This window comes from Mytilus californianus, unplaced genomic scaffold (genome assembly GCF_021869535.1).
Source record: "Mytilus californianus isolate M0D057914Y unplaced genomic scaffold, xbMytCali1.0.p SCAF_14, whole genome shotgun sequence".
In the NCBI taxonomy this organism is placed as follows: Eukaryota; Metazoa; Mollusca; class Bivalvia; order Mytilida; family Mytilidae; genus Mytilus; species Mytilus californianus.
The window spans coordinates 37,897,153-37,921,663 of NW_026262626.1; the positions used below are offsets into that span (position 1 = coordinate 37,897,153).

The 24,511-nt window shown below is 32.0% G+C and overlaps 1 protein-coding gene across 1 annotated transcript in view; it reads right to left on the minus strand.

The window, feature by feature from the left end:
* Positions 1 to 1,184: 1,184 nt before the first annotated feature.
* The window catches only part of LOC127724476 (ubiquitin carboxyl-terminal hydrolase 47-like), a 54,163-nt gene continuing 30,836 nt past the window's right edge, over positions 1,185 to 24,511 (minus strand). Inside the window, exons 23-34 of the mRNA XM_052231454.1 lie at positions 20,850 to 20,973; positions 19,590 to 20,231; positions 18,682 to 18,773; positions 16,340 to 16,420; positions 14,457 to 14,537; positions 13,653 to 13,768; positions 13,117 to 13,235; positions 12,512 to 12,642; positions 7,612 to 7,659; positions 6,976 to 7,106; positions 4,046 to 4,117; positions 1,185 to 3,347 (exon numbers count right to left, since the gene is read on the minus strand). Of these exons, the coding sequence (XP_052087414.1) occupies positions 3,230 to 3,347; positions 4,046 to 4,117; positions 6,976 to 7,106; positions 7,612 to 7,659; positions 12,512 to 12,642; positions 13,117 to 13,235; positions 13,653 to 13,768; positions 14,457 to 14,537; positions 16,340 to 16,420; positions 18,682 to 18,773; positions 19,590 to 20,231; positions 20,850 to 20,973 (1,755 nt within the window). The 3' untranslated portion in view covers positions 1,185 to 3,229. The remainder of the gene's footprint in view (positions 3,348 to 4,045; positions 4,118 to 6,975; positions 7,107 to 7,611; positions 7,660 to 12,511; positions 12,643 to 13,116; positions 13,236 to 13,652; positions 13,769 to 14,456; positions 14,538 to 16,339; positions 16,421 to 18,681; positions 18,774 to 19,589; positions 20,232 to 20,849; positions 20,974 to 24,511) is intronic.

Below are 24,511 nucleotides of genomic sequence, written 5' to 3' on the forward strand. Positions count from 1 at the left end.
CAGATATTGCCCCTGCTGACATGTCATATAAATTTATAATGGGACAAAACTGAAGAACGTTTAAAGTGACGCTACCCAAATTTGTACTTGATCTGAGTTTTGAGGTAATACATATTGTGTATATAAGTTTCATAACACTTGGTTGAGGCAAACTTAAGTTGGAGAACAGAAACGAAAAATTCAGCAATTTTACGTACAGATGGACAAGGGTAAAACTTAATGCCCCCTCTGCTACAGCGGGGGCTTAATGATAATTGACATGCATTATATTAGAAACACCAAAAGGGTCAGTCATCTTGAGATTCTTCACTACGATATTTTGTTGAAGATATCACAGAAGCCTCAAACGAGGAACAGCAGAAACAGTAATAAGTGTTTAATTTTCTATGATTTTATTAGACTTTTATCTCGTTAGAATTAAATACACTAATCTTAAGGGCGTAAAAGTTAAATTAGAGAAACACAAATTGGAGCATCGATTTTACAAAATATCGTTCTTATTACGGAAAATTACACGACTGACGTCCCACAGAAAGTGACGTTTTGCAGCAATTCGAACGCTTAACGTCCCGCCAAGAGTTAACTCCCTTGAAACTGTATCGGATGCCCTTAAATTTGTAGTTTATCTACAGACACAAATCCCCACAAAAAATAATGAACTTACAGTATTTCGATTTTACCAATATAGCTTATTTCAATATGTTCTCATCTTATTTCCTAAATTTGTACTTTTCTCATGTATACACAACCGGTAAAGAGTTTATATACAATCAAAGTGTAGTCACAGAAAATTGGAATTTAATACACATTTTTGCTATGATGTCAATCTTCGATTTTTTTGCAAAATTACTTTACCGGGAAATTGAAGTCACATTAACTTGAAAATGAGTACACATGTTCATTATGATATGGACTTTTAAAATTATCTGCTACTGTTTTGATCTCATTCTCTGTTCACTGATCATTTGAACCAGTACAATCACAGGTTTTAAGTTTTTGGTTGAGGTAGTGTACATGAACTTGTTGTCACATCAACTTGAAACTTAGTACACATGTTCATTATGATGTCAATTATCTAAATTATATGCCAAAATAGGGTTTTGATGCGATTTCAACAGCTAACTTAACATATAAATATGATAGTGCGATGGGAACCTCCTATAATAGAAACCATGACAACGCTGTACATTTTATAGATATTTTTTATTCAAAATCATTGAAATCTGAACAGCCAATGTAGATATATTCTACACTGGATAGATGTATACATGTAGTAATATATACAATCCCAAGAAAAAAACAAGAACATGTATTTATATTTGGCTTTTTTACAATTGTGAAATAATTTACAGTTCAGTATTCTTAATAATTTTTCCCCACAGCACCTTATAACTTAAAATTACCTTAACAAAACAGATATTATAATTAATAATGTAACAAATGAAAATCTTGGTTGATATTTTCTGAATATCAAGAAACGTCTAAAGACACAACCCAACAATACCAATACTGTTTACACTTATGTGATTTAATTTAGCAATTGAAAATATTACATGGAAAAAAAGTTTCACAGAATTATCAACAATTTTTTTTTATAGATATGTCAATTGAGAACTTAACTGACTTAAATAAAATCTAAATAAATGCAGACAGATTTGATGAAAAGTGTCAGTGTAATCTTTGTTAAATAATTTACGGATTACCACAAAATTATTAAAACAAAGTTTCTCCTTCAGAAAAAAATAGAAAAATATTTCAGTAATTTTCTGATCTTGTTGACCAGTTCTGCCACAAGTTTTGAAAGCTCAGAGTTATTGTTAATTGAAGAGCAGATAAACTTTAAAGTACAAAAATGGTACGTTTGAAAAAGACAACATCGCAGTCATTACTATCATATCTCATAGCAACCAAAATGTTTATAATGCAACTTGTATATAGTGTACTTTTTAACAATTGTAAGCATTGTTTATTTTTAAATATAAGTTTTTTTTGTAACTTCCCTATTTGTAGGTTTTCTTTAAATTTGTCAATTCAATTTCAAAACATAGTATGAATACATTTTTAAAATAACTTTCATCCGTGTGTTTTACCTTATTGACCAATCAAGTTTATATGCAAATCAGAATGGAATCATTGAATACATTATCATAAATTCAGACTAAACAATTAAAAAGCAATTCTCTCTTTTCCTTTGAAAGCACATGTGATGATGGGCATATCTTTTTATTTTCTGCATGTATTTAGTGTAGGCTTGCATAATTTATTTGACCTCTCTTGATTATGGAGTACTTAATACTTTTTCAATTGACATACATAATTTGCTTAATTGAATTTTTTTCTCATTATATGCAGTACTTATAGTCCTTTAAACCTTACTGATAAAATAAAGATATTGCAGCTGTACACATCCAAACAAAAATGTGTTTGTAAAGCTGTGAAAATAAAAATAACAAATGGAAGATTTTACAATCCATTCTTAACAATAAAAACTTTATACAAGATATTTTTACAATTGTAATAATCTTTACATCATTAGGACATGGTTATGCATAATTTTTTGGTGGAACTACCTCACACTTGTTTTCTTTTCTATTGCAAGACAACATACTTCACTTAAGATGGCCCACTAGCTTTACAGAATAAATCAATTATATGTTCAACAACTATCTTGAAGATTAAGTGGTATCAAAATCTTAAATATTAATGAATAGAAACAACTTGATTCATGTGACTTGAAATCAAATTCACCTTAAATTAAATCTGCCTGGAAAATTTTTTGTTTCAACATTGCACAATTTTTTGAACTATGTCTTGCTAAAATTAGATGAATGTTCTCTGGTTTATGATGATTGGTAAATTTTTCTTTGATGCCTAAATTGACATCAACCACAGTAATTTTCCAGTCTTTTATCACAATTTAAAATCAGCTACAATTTACAACATTAATGACCACTTAATCCATTTACTGTAACACTGAACTCCATGAACAAAGAATTTTTTTCAACCAAGAAAAACATTACCACAGTAAATACTTTATCTTATCTCTCCATTATTGATCTATTTTGTGCATTTCTATATCAGATTAATTTCATTATCTAAACCCAGTATGAAATTCTGTCAATTACATCTGTTTGAAACTCTTTCAGTTAAAGAAGATTATAATTCTATTAATAAACCAATTAAACAATTAATAAGAAACCAGTCAAAAATTTATCGGTTTTAACACTTTTCAGTCCAGATCTGGGGAAGTTTTATTGTTGCTGCTAGGCGGATGGTCATCTGTGTAGATCTTCAAAGCTTTTTCTTTCCTAGGTGAGTATGTCGTCCTGGCAGTAGTTCTGTTCAACCTTTAAATAAAAATGGCTCCAATTAGTTATGCAAGTATTTCTATAACTTAAACTAACATCCATAACTTAGAGATTAAAGAACAAGAATTAAATTTTCCAGTTTTTGAAATTTACTAGATGAAAATATTAGGCCTATCACATCATTTTTAAACAAAGTTCAGTGCATATATTGAGATATTGCAATTGCATTTTTGCCACCTTTAAGTTGCAACTTAACACTTTAAGTTGCGATTTTTCATCACTTTTTACATATTAATGCTAGTTGATTGTATCTAAATGTAAAGATGCTACTGTTATAATTTTTTTTATATTCAAATGCAGTTTATTGAGTAAAAGTCTGAAATACAGCCTTGTTACAAATTCTTTGCCTTAAAATAAGTCTTATAGAAAGCCATCTACTTTTTTTTTTTGACAAATGTAATGTTTCTGAATATGAAATAAAAGTTATTTGCTAAATGAATAGTACAGATTATGTTTTCCAATGTTTGCATTGACCATCAAGGTCAGTTTACATATTCAAGTGGTTGACAATGTTTCTGATACCATAGTTCACTACACAAAATTAACTTGAATTAGCTGTAGGCAAACTGTATTCTAACAAACCCTATTAGTTATCTGATTAGTGCTTTACCTGAGTACCATGTACAGAAGGTTCAAAGGAGCAGTACTAAATAATTTCTGCCCTAAACAACATTTACCTTGCATTTTCTTTTTGTTGTAGTTCTTTTTTCTGTTCTTCTGACAGTTCCATTGGCTTTTCTGTTTTATCCCTAAAATGCGATTTCTTTAGTTAAAAGGTTTCTAAAAAGATTTCTAAATATTTCACTATAAACATGCAAAGCAAAAATCTTGTCTCTCAATATTCATCTAATTTTATTCCAATTTTTTTTCTAAATCACTTCATGTCTACATGAATAAATCTCCTAATTTATAGATAATCACCAAGAGAAGCTGTAAGACTTCAGGTATTATTTTTGGACAATTCAAAAGTAAAACATTTAAAACTCAAAATAAATGAAATATGTTTTGAAAAATGCCTGGCTTAAAGAGTTTACATAGAAATGAACATTTTTTTATTGTTGATTCGCTGTATAGCCAAATATAAAATAATCAAAAAGGGTGACAGCATTTTTATTTTTGATAACAAAAATATCTATAAATGCCTATTTTTGTGATTTGGTAAAAACAAGAATGTGTCCATAGTACACGGATGCCCCACTCGCACTATCATTTTCTATGTTCAGTGGACCGTGCAATTGGGGTCAAAACTCTAATTTGGCATTAAAATTAGAAAGATCATATCATAGGGAACATGTGTACTAAGTTTCAAGTTGATTGGACTTCAACTTCATCAAAAACCACCTTGACCAAAAACTTTAACCTGAAGCAGGACAGACTGAAGAACAAACAGTTGGACAGACGGACGAACAGACGCACAGACCAAAAAACATAATGCCCCTAGGTGGGGCATAAAAAATAAATTATTTTTCCATTTGTTACACAGTAGTTGAAATTTGATGAAACCGATTTTCCATTTATTATTTCTACTTGAACTTGGCTCTGGTGAAAAAGGTAAAAATGATATTTCAATCTGTGAGTTTGACTGTCCCTCTGGTATCTTTCGTCCCTCTTTTAAGAGCAACTCGAACAATTCGATTTAAGGATGTTCGCTACTCTGTTTCAAAATAACAAGCTTTTTAAAAGACTGTTATAAATTGATAGTATATAAATGAAGGAATTTAGAAAGCAGAAAAAAATAAAGGGTCCGTGTGTTTGTTTTCAAGATATAAGCCATTGAAAATTTGGCGGGAAATGATTCTCTCTAGATTTTTCATAATTTAACATTGGCATCTCATTTTCTTTCAAAAACAATGAAAAATTTACAAGGATTTTATAAGGTTCTCAAATATGGCTTTTTAAACTATATGCAATGAAAGAACCTTAGTGAGCGCGCTCACATAACCCACGTCCCCACATTGTCCTTGGAGAAATAAAATAAGTGTAAGAAAAAAAAATTGAATCATAATTTCCTGTCAATATGCACATCTACATAGTATGTCCTTATTATCTACACAGTTTCATGAAATTCTGTTGTGTGGTTTGAGAGGAGTTGCGATGACAAAAGGTTGCAGTAGTATATTGGGCAAATAAGTTCAAAGGGGCATAACTCCTGGAAAAAAAATTGAATCGTAATTTCCTGTCGATATGCACATCTACGTAGTATGTCCTTATTATCTGAAAAGGTTTCATGAAATTCTGTTGTGTGGTTTGAGAGGAGTTGCGATGACAAACTGTTGCAGTAGTACATTAAAGTAAATAAGTTCAAAGGGGCATAACTCCTGGAAAAAAAATTGAATCGTAATTTCCTGTCGATATGCACATCTACGTAGTATGTCCTAATTATCTGAAAAGGTTTCATGAAATTCTGTTGTGTGGTTTGAGAGGAGTTGAGATGACAAACTGTTGCAGTAGTACATTAAAGTAAATAAGTTCAAAGGGGCGTAACTCCTGGAAAAAAAATTGAATCGTAATTTCCTGTCGATATGCACATCTACGTAGTATGTCCTTATTATCTGAAAAGGTTTCATGAAATTCTGTTGTGTGGTTTGAGAGGAGTTGTGATGACAAACTGTTGCAGTAGTACATTAAAGTAAATAAGTTCAAAGGGGCGTAACTCCTGGAAAAAAAATTGAATCGTAATTTCCTGTCGATATGCACATCTACGTAGTATGTCCTTATTATCTGAAAAGGTTTCATGAAATTCTGTTGTGTGGTTTGAGAGGAGTTGTGATGACAAACTGTTGCAGTAGTACATTAAAGTAAATAAGTTCAAAGGGTCGAAACTTCTAGAAAAAGAATTGAACCGTAATTTCCTGTCGATATGCACAACTACATAGTATGTCCTTATTATCTAAAAAGGTTTCGTGAAATTCTGTTGTGTGGTTTGAGAGGAGTTGCGATGACAAGAAACAGAACTGACGGACAGACGGACGGACAGACGGACGGGTCAAAAACATTATACCCTCCGCAACTTGTTGCGTGGGGTATAATAAAATTATGAAAAGAAAAGTAGGGTTATCGGGCAAATTTTTTAATGGCAGTACATGGATAAAACCAGAGGATTCCGAATATCCGGCAAAAAATCAAAAACAAGACGAGCGAACATCCTTAAACTCTATTAACTTGAGTTAATCAAATTGTAGTCCACTGTAGATTACTATTTTAGAGAGTCTTTGCTATAACTAGTTCTAACGGCTCATATTTTCTTCTTATAATTTGACATATGATTGCCACTTTATTTTAAAAGAAGCTATAATCTTTTTTCTTTTTTTTTCCCTGCAGACCCAAATGACCTATAAAAATAAGTCCACTATAAATAAGATGTGGTATGAGTGCCATCCAAGTCATTATGTATAAAAAGTTAACAATTACAGGTCAAAGTACAACCTTCAACATGGAGTCTTGGCTCACACCAAACAGCAACCTATAAAGGGCTTCAAAATGACTAGTGTAAAACAATTCAAACAGGAAAACCAACGGTCTAATCTATATAAAAAACGAGAAACAAGAAATACCTATGAACCACACGAACAAACTACAACCACTGAACAACAGGCTCCAAACTTACTTGTAAAACAGAACACTTCCATCATCACAGATATATAGAGGCCATGTATTTAAAGTTGTGGCATGTGGACTCCAGTCTAAGTCTGTATTCATCTCCAGTAGAGAGACATCACAAGGAAAGTTGCCACGCCCCTAAAGAACAAAACATAATTGGTGAAGCTATAGACAAAGATTATGATTCAAGTTGCTGTGACACTAGTACATAGAACAAAACATTAAGCTCTAGACAAGATTGTGGATCATTTATACATGACACTGACATGAAATAGATTATTCTTTTTATAAAATAGATGGGCTTGCTTTGTATTTATCCAAAGCTAATTGACCCATTTACTGACATTTCTAGTTATCCATTCATTAGAAACACTCCATGAACATGTGATGGAAAATTAAAAAAACAGAGGCTCTTTTCACAAAAAATCTTTAGTTTAACTTACGATCAATTTTAATCGTAAGATGTTTTGTGAAAAGTCTCGCTAATGGATGATAACAAAATAAAATTTTAAAGCTTCTTTAGAGTTTATCAGCTATATCAGTATGTGTAAAGAGCTGTAATCACACAGCCCTCTTATTAAACTAATTGTTACAACTTTGTAATAAGCATGTTATATTTTGATAAACATAGTAAAATGCATACCTTGGCATAGTCAATATTTTCTTCTGGAATTTCACTAACTTCTGAAATCTGAAACAGAGAAAATCAATAATTCAGACGGCTTCCACAATGATCCTCCAGAAACTGTTATCTTCTAACTGCTTCTGAATGGCTCTATGTTATCTATTAATTGCATTATCTTATACAAAACAAGTCAATATACAACCTCATCATGCTGAATAAGCGACCATTCTAATGACAGTTCAATGTGTTTCAATTTCAATCAGCTGTTGTTCCAGGCAATTAATAACCTTTCTGCTACAATGGTAATCGTTTCACTGACAAATAATATTTGATGTTAAAGATTTTGACTTTCTTTTAATAAAAGAACAGAGTTCCAATGTCCCCCACGTTACACATATTTTATCTATCCAAGGTTCAAGTGCAATAACTAAAATAAAATGCTTCGCTGGGGCGCAGCTTGATACGACCGCAGAGGTCGAACCCTGAACAGTTGGGGCAAGTATGGACACAAAATTCAAGCTTGATACAGCTATGACTTTGGATTGTCATTAAATATTTGACACAGCATAGGTTTCTGACACAGGATGAATGTGGTGTAAGAACTGGAAAAAAATTAATTTACCTATTATGGTGGAATATCCATAAACTAAATTGTTTGTTAATTTCAATATATCAAAGAATATGTAGAATTCAATGTTTGATGTAATGTAATAAAGTTGAAATTTGGACTGTTTTTGTTCAATGTGGACCAATTTGGTAACATGTATAAATAATCAAAAATCTAAATACATGGGAGCCCATTTAAATACATCATAAAGGTATTAAAATAGAAAGTGACATCATAGTCATGGCTAAAAATAAACAAAAATCCTTAATCAGCAACATTTAAAGTAATATCTAAAAATAAAATTCCTTTGTAACCATAAAAGCCCATTTAAATACATCATAAAGATATTAAAATAGAAAATGACATCATAGTCATGGCTAAACATAGCAAACAACCCTTAATCAGCATCATTTAACAGTAATATCTAAAAATGGAAATTACATCATAAAGGTATTAAAATAGAAAATGACATCATAGTCATGGCTAAAAATAAACAAAATCCTTAATCAGCATCAGCAACATTTTATAGTAATATCTAAAAATAAAATTCCTTTGTAACCATAAAAGCCCATTTAAATACATCATAACAGATATTAAAATAGAAAATGACATCATAGTCATGGCTAAACATAGCAAAAACCTTAATCAGCATCATTTAACAGTAATATCTAAAAATAAAAATTTCTTTGCAACCATAAAAGTAAAATAGAAAATGACATCATAATCATAGCTAAAAATAAACAAAAATTTTTTTATTGGCAAATTTTAAATGGAGTTTATTATACTAAAACAATAAATTTGCAACCATAAACATGATAAAACCCCATTTAAACACATCATAAAAGTATTAAATAATTCAACTACATCATAAGACTATAAAAATAGAAAATGACTTCATAGTCAAGGCTAAAGGTAAACAAAAAACCTTCATCAGCAAAATTTTATATTGGCAAATTTCCAATGAAGTTTATTACACTAAAATTGTTGGCAAATTTCCAATGCATTTATTAACAATAAAGTTATTGGCAAATTTCCAATTTACATAATTTAAAAGCAGTGTAGATGAGATATTTAAATGAGTTTGAATTACCAACCTTACACTGCTTTTAAATAATGTTCTTTACTCAATTATTTGTCTATTAAAATGGAAACCCTTGTTTTTTAACCTTTTTTCCCCTTATTCCTTAAACATTAGAGCCATAACCACCCACCCCCCCCCCCCACCAAAGCCAATTATTACTTTCCAATGTAACCTAAATTTCCAATATACATAATTTTAAATTTCAATTCCTCATGATATATAACCGTATCATTATTATTTTCTTTCATATATAAATCTGAAACAACCATCTTTAAATGGAAAATTTTAAAGAAAAAAAAAGGAAAAAAAAAAATCCTACCTCCCACACATTTTTTCAACCCCCTTTTGATTCATCATCCCCCACCTCAATCACAACCTTCAATTTGTGGTATGGTACATTGCAATACAATTTCACAGAGATCCATACACTTGAACACAAGTTTTTGTTGCAAACTAAAAAAATCCTTATTTTTGACCAATATTTGGCCCCTTATTCATAAATGTTTGAGCAATTAACCCCAAAACTCAATTCCTACTTTCTCTTCGTGATAAAAAATAACTAACTTAAAATGTAAATTTTAAACAAAAATAAAAGGAAAAAAAAAAATTACCCCTTTTTTGACCCCGGCCCCCCTTATGATTCATCACCCCCACCCCCCTTTCCCCCCAAACCAAGCTCAATAACAGCCTTGCCTTTGTGGTATGGTACCTTGTAATACAATTTTAGAGAGATCCATACACTTGAACACAAGTTATTGTCTAGAAACTAAAAAATGCTTATTTTAAACCCCTTTTTAGGCCCCTTATTACTAAACGTTTTGGGCAATTACCACAACACTCAATTCCAGCTTTCCCTTTGTGAAATGGAACCTTGTAGTAAAATTTCAGAAAGATCCATACACTTACACACAAGTTATAGTCATGAAACTAGAAAAATGCTTGTTTTTTGCCCCCTTTTGGCCCCTTATTCCTAAAATTTTGTGGCAATTAACCCCAAAATCAATCCCAGCATTGACCCTTTGTGATATGGAATCTTGTGGTACAATGTCAGAGAGATCCATATGCTAACACACAAGTTATGTCTGGAAGTTACAAAAATGCTTATTTTCTGCCACTTTTTGGCCCCTTATTCCTTAACTGTTGGTACCATAACCCCCAAAATCAATCCCCACCTTCCTATTGTGGTATTGAACCTTATGGTAAAATTTCATAGAGATCCATTCACTTAAACTAAAGTTAGAGTGCGAAAACCATTGTGTATTCGGACGACGACGCCGGACGACGACGACGGACGACGACGACGACGACGACGACGACGACGCCAACGTCATACCAATATACGACCTCAAAATTTTTTTGCGGTCGTATAAAAAGCACTCTGTTTTGTGCTATAAGACTTTTTATTAATATCTAAGAGAAATGAAGGCTTCAGAGCAAATGCAATGTGATTTCCATTATAATTAACATTTCGAAGGGGCATATCTCGTTAAAAATAATTAATTAGAACTTCTTTTCGCAAGTGTCAATAAATTGCTTCGCTGAGCGCAGCTGTATACGACCACAGATGTCTAACCCTGAAAAGTTAGGGCCAAAATGGACACAATATTCATGCTTGATACAGGTCTGAATTTGGATTGTAATTAAATTTTGACACATAATAGGTTTCTGACACAGAATAACTGCAGTCAAAGAACTTCAAATTGGTTATATGATTTGAATTTATATTCAATTTTTTGCTTTTGTGCAAAACACTATGCGAATTGACCCCCCCCCCCCCCCCCCAAAAAAAAAATTTTACCCCGTTTTTTTGCGTTTGTGCAATACACTATGCTGTTGAATATTAACCCCCCAAAAAAAAAATATTTGAAGAAATTTCCTATTAATTTCTGAAATCTGAAATGAGAAAAATTGTCCCCCTCCAATTTTTTTCACCTCCCCCCTTTCCCTTATTCCAAAAAATAATTCTTTCCCTCAAGTTATGGTCAGTATCTCAGAAAATCATCATTTCTTAATACATAATTTACAAGCAGTGTAAGGGAGGTAATCAAACATTGTTATTTAAATTGATTTGGATTTTGATTTTGATTACCTCCCTTACACTGCTTTTAAATTGTCTCAATTGTCCTTTAACCAGAAAAACCCTGGTTTTTCCCCTTTTTTTACCCCTAATTCCTAAATGGTTTCAGCCATAACCCCCCAATGTCAATCCTAACCATCCCTTTGTAGTATGGAAACTTGTGGTATAATTTCAGAGAGATTCATACACTTTAACACAAGTTATTGTCTGGAAACTACAAAAATGCTTATTTGGGCCCCTTTTTTGGCCCTAATTCCTAAACAGTTGGGCCCATAACCCCTAAAATCAATCCCAACCTTCCTTTAGTGGTTATAAACCTTGTGTTAAAATTTTATTGATTTCTATTTACTTATACTAAAGTTATTATCCAGAAACTATCTCTCTTCGGATGACGCTGACGACAACGACAACGTGATACCAATATACGACCAAAAAATTTTTAATTTTTGCGGTCGTATAAAAACGTTTCTGATTTAAGTTTCATGAAATTCTGGCGGAGAACTGAACAAATGAGAGCTCTAGCAATGCAATTCTCCATATAATTATTGTTTCAAAGGGGCATAACTCTTTCAAATATAATTGGTCGGCACTGAATTTCGAACTCGTCCAAGACATTGCTGATATAAATCTATGATATAAGTTTCATAAAAATCTGGCAAGAATTGTACATGCAAGAGCGCTAACAAGACCTGACGGACGCCTAGTATTTCTATGTCCCCCGCAACGCATTGCTCAAGGGACAAAAAATATGTGAATTTCAATTTGAATTTAAAGAGTGAACATACTGATATGTCTCTCCTGCTTTACTGACCACATACAATTGAATTTCTGTTGAAAGTCTTTAAGATAAAGGTTTTACAACAAGTATAAAACATAAATCTAACGTTATTAAAAATCCATGAAAATAAGGCCAAGGTCAGTTGAATGGTGCCAGAGCATTTACACTTTGTAATTATTCCATTCACGAAATATAGTCACTAATCATTGATATATTTGTTTTCTTTTTCTTTTTGTTAAATTCAATTTTTTTTTTAATGGTGGAAGTTCTATATCTAAGACACACTGAAAATTCCTCAAAGCATTTTTTCTAATGAAATAAATCTGTATCACCAATACAGATATTCTATGATTTATTATATTATATTATATGTACCTTTGACTTGAGTTCCTCGACTGTTTGTTGGGTTAAGAATATCTCCTTGAAATTTTCTAGTTCTACTGTTGCTGGGTGCCATTGTCGTACAAAGATGGCTAACTGGGATGATGATATCATCTGCTCTTCATCTATACAAAAATAGAACTAGACATGTGACTATTATGTATAACAATACATGTATATATGTATTCAGTGAACAGGAAGTTGATGAGTGCTGAATCTGAAAATGCATCACAGTTAGGCAAGCTTACATTAAGCTTGATAATAAATTTCAGGAAGCTCTAATTTGTAGTTCTTGTGAAAAACAAACAATGAAAATTTCATACATGGCATTTATATGGAAGAATATATAAGTAATCTGTTAACAGGAGTTTGATAATCAATAAATGCTTAAACACATCACACAGTACAGCATACTGATTACATGAAGCTAACTACCAATTTTTAGGAAGATCTAATAAATAGTTCCTGAGAAAAATGAGATCAAAATTTCATTGGACTGAAAGACTGAGGTTATGCAGTATACCAACCCTATTTTGGAACTGGGTATCATAATATAATTTGTATGTATATAAATTAATAAATATTGTTAGATTATTTACCATCAAGTTTCTGTAAAAATATTTCCCAGTTGGCAAAAATAGGTACATCATCTTCATATACTTGGTTGTCAAGGTAAATAGAACCTGGATTCTTCCATGTTTTCTTCCGTAATCGGCATCTAAACAATATAGAAAATCAACTACAATAACATAACTTTGAAGAACATCAATTCATTATCTTTGTTATACACTATATTTTTAACCATAATTTTATCACAATTTACATTTATATATAGATAATAACAAAACTAAAATTTGAAGCTTCTATTATGTTTATCATCTTCAAGTATGTGTACAGAACTGTAATCAAACAACCCTCTTTTTTTTCTATTTTCTATACAACACTAATCCATACTAAAATATTAGAAAATACATTTAAAGTTATATAAAGTGCTTTCATATTAATCTTTAAAATCACTTCATGAATACCTCCCTATTAAAATTATACCATTTCAACACAAATTTAACTATGAACAAATTAATTTCATATATTTTATCACGTAGTACATATGTAGTAATACTTTTATGTTCCATACCTATGTACAGGAATGTCAAGGCCACATTGTTCCTTAATCTCTGGAATTATCAGTTTCTTTGACTCTAACACTGTCATTCCTTTGGCAAATATTGTATCAATAAGAAACTTGCTAGGCTGCAATGAAAAAGTGATCAGCTGGTTGTAATAATTGAAATTTAACCATTGGTAATCTATCAAATATTATCTTTATTTCATTTAAATAATCCATTGGTCCTTTGAACCAAGAATTTAGAACATATTATGTACCAATATTGAATTTCATAAGCTAGATTTAGACAATTCAAATGTTGTTTGAAGACATAAGCCAGAGCATACTAGTAGTAAAACAATAATTCAAACTCAAAATTGTACAATGCTACTTTTGAAATCAATAAGTTTCCTTTAACTTCAAAATAATAACATAATAAGACTGAATTCCTTGCATTCTAATTTATTTATTGAGATCTTGTTAACTCTATTTTGAGGGTTTGTTTACAACATACTGAAAAACATAGGTTCTGATGATATAAAGGAGTTAAAATAACCTGATCTCCTTATGCACCCACTTTTTAATCATTTGTTGTATAATAGGTTATTGTAGAATAAGCATGGCATATTTGTAACTTAGTATTCAGCATGCAGCCAACCAATAAATGAACACTACTACCTTACCTATATAAACTTGATACTGAGTAAGCAAAGATCAATTAATTAATATATGGTCCATAAGTCAGACAATACCTATGGCAAATTTTGATACAATGCAAACTGTTTCACAATGATAAAGGAAAATTCAACAAAAGTAACTAAATATTTTTCATACCTCTGCTTCATTGATATCAAGTTGGAACACTTTGACTCTGTATTCTCCCTGTTTTAAAGCTCTCCCTAACTTAATATTTAGCTGAAAATAATAAAACATTCATTAAACTAACTTAAAACAAACCTCATACTTCATTACTCAAGTCTGCAATTAATATAACAAAATGAGGTAAAACAAAACTGTGTTAAGGATGTTTGCTACTCTTGTTTCAAAATAACAAGCTTTTTAAAATACTGTTATATATTGATAGCATATTAATAAAGGAACTAAAAAAGCAGAAAAAGAGGAGGGGTGTACTTGTTTTTGAGATATAAGCCATAGAAAATTTGGCGGGAAATAATTCTCTCTAGACTTTTCATACATTTAACATTGGCACCCTTTTTCTTTTAAAAAATATGAAAAAATAACAAGGATCTTATAGGATTTTCAAATATTGCTTTTTAAACTATATGTAATAAAATTATGAAAAGAAAAGTAGGGGTTAGTGGGGAAAATTTTTTAATGGCACTACATGGATAAAACCAGAGGATTCCGAATATCTGGCAAAAAATCAAAAACAAGAGGAGCTAACATCCTTAACAGGTCAAAGAAATCAAATGAAATTGATATTTTAATAACATTTAAGTTTCTACTATTCTTACAAATATAAATGTTGTTAACAAAATTGCATTTCATATAAATTCCTAATAAAGTGGCAGGTGCCTTCGACTTTAACAATGTTTAATCTTTATAATTGACTGATTGTCAGTTTTTGCTGCAGAAGGTCAGGGGTTTTTCTCCAGACTCTTTGGCATCCTTCCATCAATAAAAACTGGTCTCAACGAAATAGCCAACAATGCAGAAAGTGGCGTTAAACACCAAAATTCAATCAACAATAACTTCCTGCTTTCAAACAAGCCATTATGTTACTTTATTCGTCTAGAAATTAATCAAACATCTTTGCCAATACTTAAAGTATTTCTCATTTTAAGACCATGGTAGTGTGCTCTCCTCGAGTGTGGAAGGTTGTGGAGTTTGAAAATTTGTGCTAAGCAAAAGGTATTTAGAATTATTAGCAAAGATTTGTCTCGTTCAGTCAGAATAATGTGTCTTGGAAGGCTGATATGTCTTTTGGCAAATTCGTACAATGTGAACAAGCATGTTAACAATCGGTAATATGTCAGTCTCGTACAAAGCAGGGTTCATATTTATATTTATATCACATTCACATGTTCTTATCTTGATATGCATATAATATATGAGACTAGACATTAAACATCAATCCATCATTAACAACATAAAACTTCAAGAGCACTTAACAGTGACAACAGATGTCCAGTTTGAGTCGTTGTGCAACTCTCTACTTAATGTTTTCCACCTGAATCTCCATGAAATATTTGCAACAGGATGAAAAGCAAGCAATAATCAATCAATCTCATTTGTCTTTTCCTGAACATCTTTTTTCCTGGACAATAATCAAATGTTGCTTACTTTAGTCTTTCCTAATTTTTATCTGGACAGGAACCTGGTTGTCGTTTGTTGATGTGGTTCATAAGTATTTCTCGTTTCTCATTTTTTATATAGATTAGACCGTTGGTTTTCCTGTTTGAATGGTTTATCACTAGTCATTTTTGGGGCCCTTTATAGCTTGCTGTTCGGTGTGAGCCAAGTCTCCGTGTTGAAGGCTGTACTTTGACCTAAAATGGTTTACTATTACAAATTGTGATCTTGCATGGAGAGTTGTCTCATTGGCACTCATACCACATCTTCTTATTTCTAGATACTAACTGTTCATAATATTACTTTTTATTGGTATTAGAGAAAGAATTTTTACTGTCAGTGGGACATAAAGTTGTTTTTCATGGTATTATTCTTTTAATTTTTGAAGACCACATTATACTTACTTTTCCATCTTCAAAGAAAGACAAGGTTTCTGACAGCCGGATACTTTCAAATTCTTGATTTTTTGTGTAAACTCTATACACCTACAATAAACACATATATTAAGATTATAACAGAGTCAAATGAATATTAAAATAAAGTAATATAAATATATTAATAAATATTTAGATTGATAGACTGAAATAGATGTATGTTTACTTATTTTTCTCAATATGTCTTTTTGATTGAGTTAAGCCATTTCAATTGATATTTTATAGTGTGTCTTTTTATGTTGTAATGTTACACTACTATTTCAAGTTAGGGTGAAGGTTGGCACCTGTTTAAACGTTTAAACCCGCTGCACTTGGTTGCACCTGTCCTAAGTCAGGAACCAGTTTCAGAGATTGTCGTTTGTTGTTGTGGTTCTTAAGCGTTTCTCGTTTTTTATATAGATTAGACCATTGGTTTTCCTGTTTGAATTGTTTTACACTAGTCATTTTTTGGGCCCTTTATAGGTTGCTGTTCGGTGTGAGCCAAGGCTCCGTGTTGAATGCCGTACTTTGACCTATAATTGTTTACTTTTTACACATTGTGACTTTAACTTTAATGGAGAGTTGTAACATTGGCACTCATACCACATCTCCTTATTTCTAATCTATGTTTTTCTAAATGCTATAATTAGGCATTTTTTCATAGCCTGTTCGTTAAAGAGCTATACCTTAAAAAGACGAAATAATGTATAAATGCTTTTTTTTTAAAATTCATAGGTTTTGAAAGGGAAAGGTGTGGTAAGGGTCTTATTTGACCCAAATATCAAGTCAATTATTTCAAGATGAAAAGTGTTTCAAGTTGATGAATGAACATATGAGAAATAAAACTAGAACAATTTTTGTGCCGAATAGAGGTTTAAATGGTTTAGGTGAAATATGACAAAATATTCTGGATTTCAACCAAATAGAGGCATAAATAACATAGCATGCAGGTTTAAACAAACTAAACATTTAGTCAGATATGTTATTTGTTATAAAAAACATAACATTACAAGATTTTTTGTCAGCATGTGCACTTTAAATTTCCAATCCATAAAACCTATCATTGGCCTGTTTTCCTTGAGTTTGTTGTAAAATTTAAATTGAAGTAATTGTGACTTCCTAAACAAAGAGAACATTATCTATCCAAAAATAGACATATTTTCTATCTAGTCATTTGTTTTTACTGTGATTCTTTGTGATAATACCCATTAAATTCTAATTTTAGCTTAAAATAGGTTCCATTTTTGGACCTTATCAAACCTTATCCCCTTGACACCTTTTTAAGTGATATTAAAGGGACCATATTTTTACAATATTAGGTCAATGTCAGAAAAATTGCATTTTTTTTGTATGAGGCTAAGAAACTGGGGAAGGGTGAGGTTTATCGAGCCCTTCAACTATTTCTTTGTTTATTATTCAACAGTTTACATATTTCTTTGTTCATTTGTAAAGGTTCATATATTTTTAAACAAATTTGAGTTGATTTTGATTTTTGGTGTTTTAACGCCACTTTTAAGCACCGCTTTTGGGCTATTTCGTGGCGGCCAGTTTTTATTGGTGGAGGAAGCCGGAGTGCCCGGAGAAAACCACGACCTTCGATAGGAAAACTGACAATCCTAGTCAATTAAGATTGGAGTCAAGTGCACCCGCATGAGCGGGGTTCGAACTCACAACCTCAGTGTTGACTGGCTAGTGATTACAGTAGTAACTACTTAGACCACTTGGCCACCGAGGCCCCTAAACAAATTTGCAAAGATAACCACTTCAGGCTAGTGACTGAGTGTTTTTAATGAAATTTAAATGGGAATATGTACTTACAACAGCATGAACAGTGATGTTAAACTTCATATAAATATGAATTCAATTCACTACTTAATTATTTATTTAAGGGTCTTCCAATGAAGCTGTGTGTGGCCCACGAAATAATATAAGCAGAAATGGGTTGGTCCATGCTTTGGTATGGGAAACCCCCAAAATCACTCAAATCCAAAATTAAAATAGCAGGTGAAAGCTTTCTTAAGGAGTAAAGATTAACAAACTGGTGATGAGTATGGTATGGGAAACTCCCCAAAAAGGCAAAAACACAAAGATCTTAAATTGAACTAGAAGGTGCACAACTTCGTGTCCTGAAGAAGTAACTATACAAGTTCGGTTGAATTATGTCCAGCAGTTTTAAAGAAGTAGCAGATTAAAATAAAGCGAGATGCAGACATTGAAGCAAGACAACAGTAACGATTGTTACATGCCCTACGTGTCTACCTACAGCTGGTTGCTGTCAAACGACACAATAATAAGGATTGCTAAATCTTCTAATTCTTCAGATGATTAATTACCTTAAAGTTTTCAGAATCTGTACCAATAAAAGGTTCCAGCTCTGCCTTGAAAGCTCCAAGTGTTATCCTCTTATCTACTAAGATTGTTAAAGCTGAAAAATAAAAAATGTGAAGATTGAAGAGAAATATTGCATGTTAATTCATGACATGTTTTAAAATATGACATGAAACTTGCTTCATCCTAGACAAACATGAACCAGATCTTTACTGTCTAAGCTCAAGAGATAACAGTCCATCGGAAGACATATAAATCAAGTCGGACACATTATTGTGCCTAATAATTTTTTTAATTAATGGCTTATTGTGTATTTTACATTTTTTAACATTAAACTGTCTCAAGTAGAGAAATATCATATCGCATGAGATGCAGTGGAAATGTTAATCATTTTTAGATGATAATAAGTTTGTAAAAACATAATCTATTCATATGTTATAATTGGGCTAGCTTTCAGAAACTGTTTATACTCTAAGATGTGTCTTTTGTTAGTTGTGTTTGTGCTTAGTAATGGCCTTTTGAGTCAAGCCCTTTTTAACTAAATTTTACAAGTAGTTCTTATGTTGTGCTGTTACACCACTGTCCCAGATTAGGTGGACGATTGAGTGCTGACAAACATGTTTAACCCAGCCACCCTTTTATGTGCCTGACCAATGACAGGAACCTGGAGTCAATTTTTTGTCATTGTTTGCAATTAAATCAGTAGTTTTCTCGTTAGAATTATTTCACATTTTGTTTTCCCAGACCGTTTAAAGTTTCCCTATACGGTAAGGGTTCTACTAAATGATTAAGGCAGTACAGTAACTTTTTCACATTTTTTTTTGGCAAGCTTAAAACCAACAGATACCTGGATTCAAGGCTGTAATATGCAAAATTTATACAATTTTTTAACAAAACAGGTTATAAGACTTACATCTTTGTTTTGTTACAATATCCTCGTCCTTATTCACCATACTAAAATAATGTTTAAATGGTTCTTCATGAACTATTGTCACTTCGTCATTGTCCCAATTTTCACTTTCATTTTTATTATTGGTGTCCAAATTTTCACTTTCATTTTTATTCTCCATGTCCCAATTTTCACTACCTTCTTTACTTGAATGAGTATCCATATCATTAATCCCCCTGTCACCAGGAGAAGGGGGTGCTGTCTGTTCAGAGTCGCTATCACAGTGTTCAACGGGTTCTCGTATAACATCCTCAACATTATAATTATCTCCCCCTGATTCAGCACTACAATTAGTATTTAGACTAAATTCAGCACTAGTACTGGTTTCCTGACTACTACTACAACTTTGCCCAACAGGGCTACTTGTCCGTCCCTCGGAACCAGTCTCTGTTGGACTGGTACACTGTCCTAAAGAAGGATCACTATGTGAATTATTCAACGTCACAGATTTTAATTTGGAGTCCAACTCACTATCACTTCCTCTATCACTTATTCCTTCATCAACGTCTAATGAATTACTGTCTTGTGTAGATTTTACACTAGAACACATATCTTCTAAAAGTTTATTGTGACGGTAACTAGATTTCATATATTCATTAACTTCATCTGAAAAACAAACATCAATTTTATATTACGATTCAAAACAAAACAAAACAGAAGTTTAGCTTGAGAAAAACATAATTTAAATTTGATATCATTTAAAATAATTCAGTTATAAAATACCTTCATGTTTTCGACAAATCAAATTGGAAAGCTGCACCATTTAAAAATCAGGCATTTAATTACTGTTTCTATCGTAGTAAAAAAGCAAGAAAAGACTTCAATGGGGTAATCAAAAAGAAAAACGATGCCAAGACAAAGAACTCCACAAAATACTTCAGAGAAAAAACTAAAGCTTGGGCAACATGAACCCAATCAAACACCATGGGTGAACTTAGGTGCTCCAATAGGGTCAGCAATTCCTACTCCATAGTGACATCTATACGTGTTTCTCTTGTTAAAATATACTGATGAGTCATGTAAGGTGATTTCACATCACATCATAGCAGGTTAGTAAATGTCTCTTTATCTAATCCTAAGACATCACCATATTCAATAACCATCATGACCATTGATCATGTAAACTCTCTAACCCTAAAGCTTGATCAAATTTGAAAGTTTGAAATAAAAACAGGGTTTTCCAGGTCTAGGATAGACAGAATTTGCAAATCTTTGACAACTTACCTACAGAAGGTATATTTACATATATACGTATTGTATTTTGATGTCGATCTAACAGTTTATAAAATCTGCTACATTGAAATTGTCCACTTTCTACACCCTCTAAACCGGAGAATTCTATGTAAACCTAAAATGTTAATTGTATAAATCAAATATATATTTATTTATACAATAGTTTAATAATTCATTTCTACAAGTACATCTATATTGTTAACAACAAAAACTCATCATGTGTTAGCTAATTTTCTTGTACAAGGTCAATTCTAATTGGATTGTACCAAATGTTTTTTTTAAATTGTTCAAGTGAATAACTTTGATTCAGATAAATTTATCTTAGATTTTCGTTTACCTATGTCTGAGAAATTTCATTTTACATAATAAAATTTTAAAAGAGCATACATAAAAATCAGTTTGGAATTAACCATTTGCAATAATTTTTATCAATTTTACAAACCAAATAAATAGGTATTATATGCAAATCTGAGTTCCTTTCTAGGTCATAGTGATGATTTATACAAGACTGAACAAATTTAACTTGTTAAATAAACATCTTTTTCTTAAGTATAGTAATAAGTATAACAAGTTGAATTTGGTTGATTTGTGAAGCATTTGTGCATTTTGACCTCCAACAGGATACCAAAGGGAAATAACTCCAAGTCAAATTAGGTCAGTAGAAAACTGTCTCTTGGGTACTGTGTTTTTTTTTTTTTTTTTTATGTCTATTGCTGTGTTCTTCATTTAACAATGAAGGGACCTCGGTGGCCGAGTGGTCTAAGTAGTTACTACTGTAATCACTAGCCAGTCAACACTGAGGTTGTGAGTTCGAACCCCGCTCATGCATGCACTTGACTCCAATCTTAATTGACTAGGATTGTCAGTTTTCCTATCGAAGGTCGGTGGTTTTCTCCGGGCACTCCGGCTTCCTCCACCAATAAAAACTGGCAGCCATGAAATAGCTCAAAAGCGGTGCTTAAAAGTGGCGTTAAAACACCAAAAAATCAAAATCAAATCATTTAACAATTAAAGAACCTTAGTGAGCGTGCTCACATACCCCACGTCCCCACATTGTCATTGGAGAAAAAAAATAAGTGTAAGAAAAAAAAATTGTATAAGAAAAAAAAATTGAATCATAATTTCCTGTCAATATGCAAATCTACATAGTATGTCCTTATTATCTACAAAGTTTCATGAAATTCTGTTGTGTGGTTTCAGAGGAGTTGTGATGACAAACTGTTGCAAAAGTACATTGAAGCAAATAAGTTCAAAGGGGCGTAACACTAAGAAAAATAAAATGCTCCGCAGGGCGCAACTTGATACGACCGCAGAGGTCAAACCCTGAACAGTTGGGGCAAGTATGGACACAACATTCAAGCTTGATACAGCTCTGAATTTGGATTGTGATTAAATATTTGACACAGCATAGGTTTCTGACACAGAATGAATGTGGTCTAAGAACTTAAAAATTTTAAATTGTACATTCACCTATTATGGTCCAATATCCAAAATCTAAATACATGGTTAGATTCAGCATACCAAGAATTAAATTTTTGATGAAATCAAACAAAGTTTAATTTTGGACCCTTTTGACCCCAATGTGGACAAAGTTGATAATGGGGCCCAAAAATCAAAAATCTAAATACATGGTTAGATTCAGCATATCAAAGAACCCCATATATTCAATTTTTGTTGAAATCAAACAAAGTTTAATTTTGGACCCCGATTTGGACCAACTTGAAAACTGGGCCCATAATCAAAAATCTAAATACATGTTTAGATTCAGCATATCAAAGAACCCTAAGAATTCAATTTTTGTTAAAATCAAACTAAGTTTAATTTTGGACCCTTTGGACCTTAATGTAGACCAATTTGAAAACGGAACCAAAAATTAAGAATCTAAATACACGGTTAGATTCGGCATATCAAAGAACCCCAATAATTCAATTTTTGATGAAATCAAACAAAGTTTAATTTTGGACCCTTCGGACCTCAATGTGGACCAATTTAAAAACGGGGCCCAAAATCCGAAAACTTAATGCACGGTTAGAATCAGCATATTAAAGAACCCCAAGAATTCAAGAATAAAACCCCATTGAAATTGGTCAAGAAATAAGCAATTTATACGAAGTATCTTCTTTTGCACAATACTGTGCAATTGAATATTTCTTGCTATTGCGCAATACTGTACAATTGACAATTTCTTGCTATTGTGCAATATTGTGCTATTGGATATTTCTTGCTATTGCACAATACTGTGCAATTGAATATTTCTTGCTATTGCGCAATACTGTACAATTGACAATTTCTTGCTATTGTGCAATACTGTGCAATTGAAGATTTCTTGCTATTGTGCAATACTGTGCAATTGAAAATTTCTTGCTATTGCACAATACTTATTATATAATAATTTACACATCCTGTTTGGTGTGTATCTCCTACCATATCATTATTATTTGCTTTTAAATATAAAACAGAAATAACCAACTTAAAATGGAAAATTTTAAAAGAAAAAAAAAGGAAAAAAAAAAAAATCCCTCCCCAAATTTTTTGAACCCCCTTATGATTCATCACCCCCAAACTCAATCCCAGCCTTCCCGTTGTGGTATGGTACATTGCAGTACAATTTCAGAGAGATCCATACACTTGAACACAAGTTATTGTCTGGAAACTAGAAAAATGCTTATTTTTGGCCCCTTATTCCTAAACATTTTGGGCAATTACCCCCAAACTCAATTCAAGCTTTCCCTTTGTGATATGAAACCTTCTAGTACAGTTTCAGAAAGATCCATACACTTACACACAAGTTATTATCATGAAACTAGAAAAATGCTTGTTTTTTTCCCCTTTTTTGGCCCCTAATTCCTAATATTTTGAGGCAATTACCCCCAAAATCAATCCCAGCATTCCCTGTGTGATATGGAACCTTGTGGTACAATTTCAAAGAGATCCATACACTTGAACACAAGTTATTGTCTGGAAACTAGAAAAATGCTTATTTTTGGCCCCTTATTCCTAAACGTTTTGGGCAATTACCCCCAAACTCAATTCCAGCTTTCCCTTTGTGATATGTAACCTTGTAGTACAATTTCATAAAGATCCATACACTTACACACAAGTTATTGTCATGAAACTAGAAAAATGCTTGTTTTTTGCCCCTTTTTTGGCCCCTAATTCCTAATATTTTGAGGCAATTACCCCCCAAAATCAATCCCAGCATTCCCTGTGTGATATGGAACCTTGTGGTACAATGTCAGAGAGATCCATACACTAACACACAAGTTATGTCTGGAAGTTACAAAAATGCTTATTTTTGGCCCCTAATTTCTTAACTGTTGGTACCATAACCCTCAAAATCAATCCCAACCTTCCTTTTGTGGTATTGAACCTTATGGTAAAATTTCATAGAGATCCATTCACTTAAACTTAAGTTAGAATGCGAAAACCAATGTGTCTTCGGATGACGCCGGACGACGCCAGACGACGACGATGCCAACGTCATACCAATATACGACCGCAAAAATTTTTTGCCGTCGTATAAAAAATGAATCGTAATTTCCTGTCGATATGCACAACTACAAAGTATGTCCTTATTATCTACAAAGGTTTCATGAAATTCTGTTGTGTGGTTTCAGAGGAGTTGCGATGACAATAAATAGGACTGACGGACT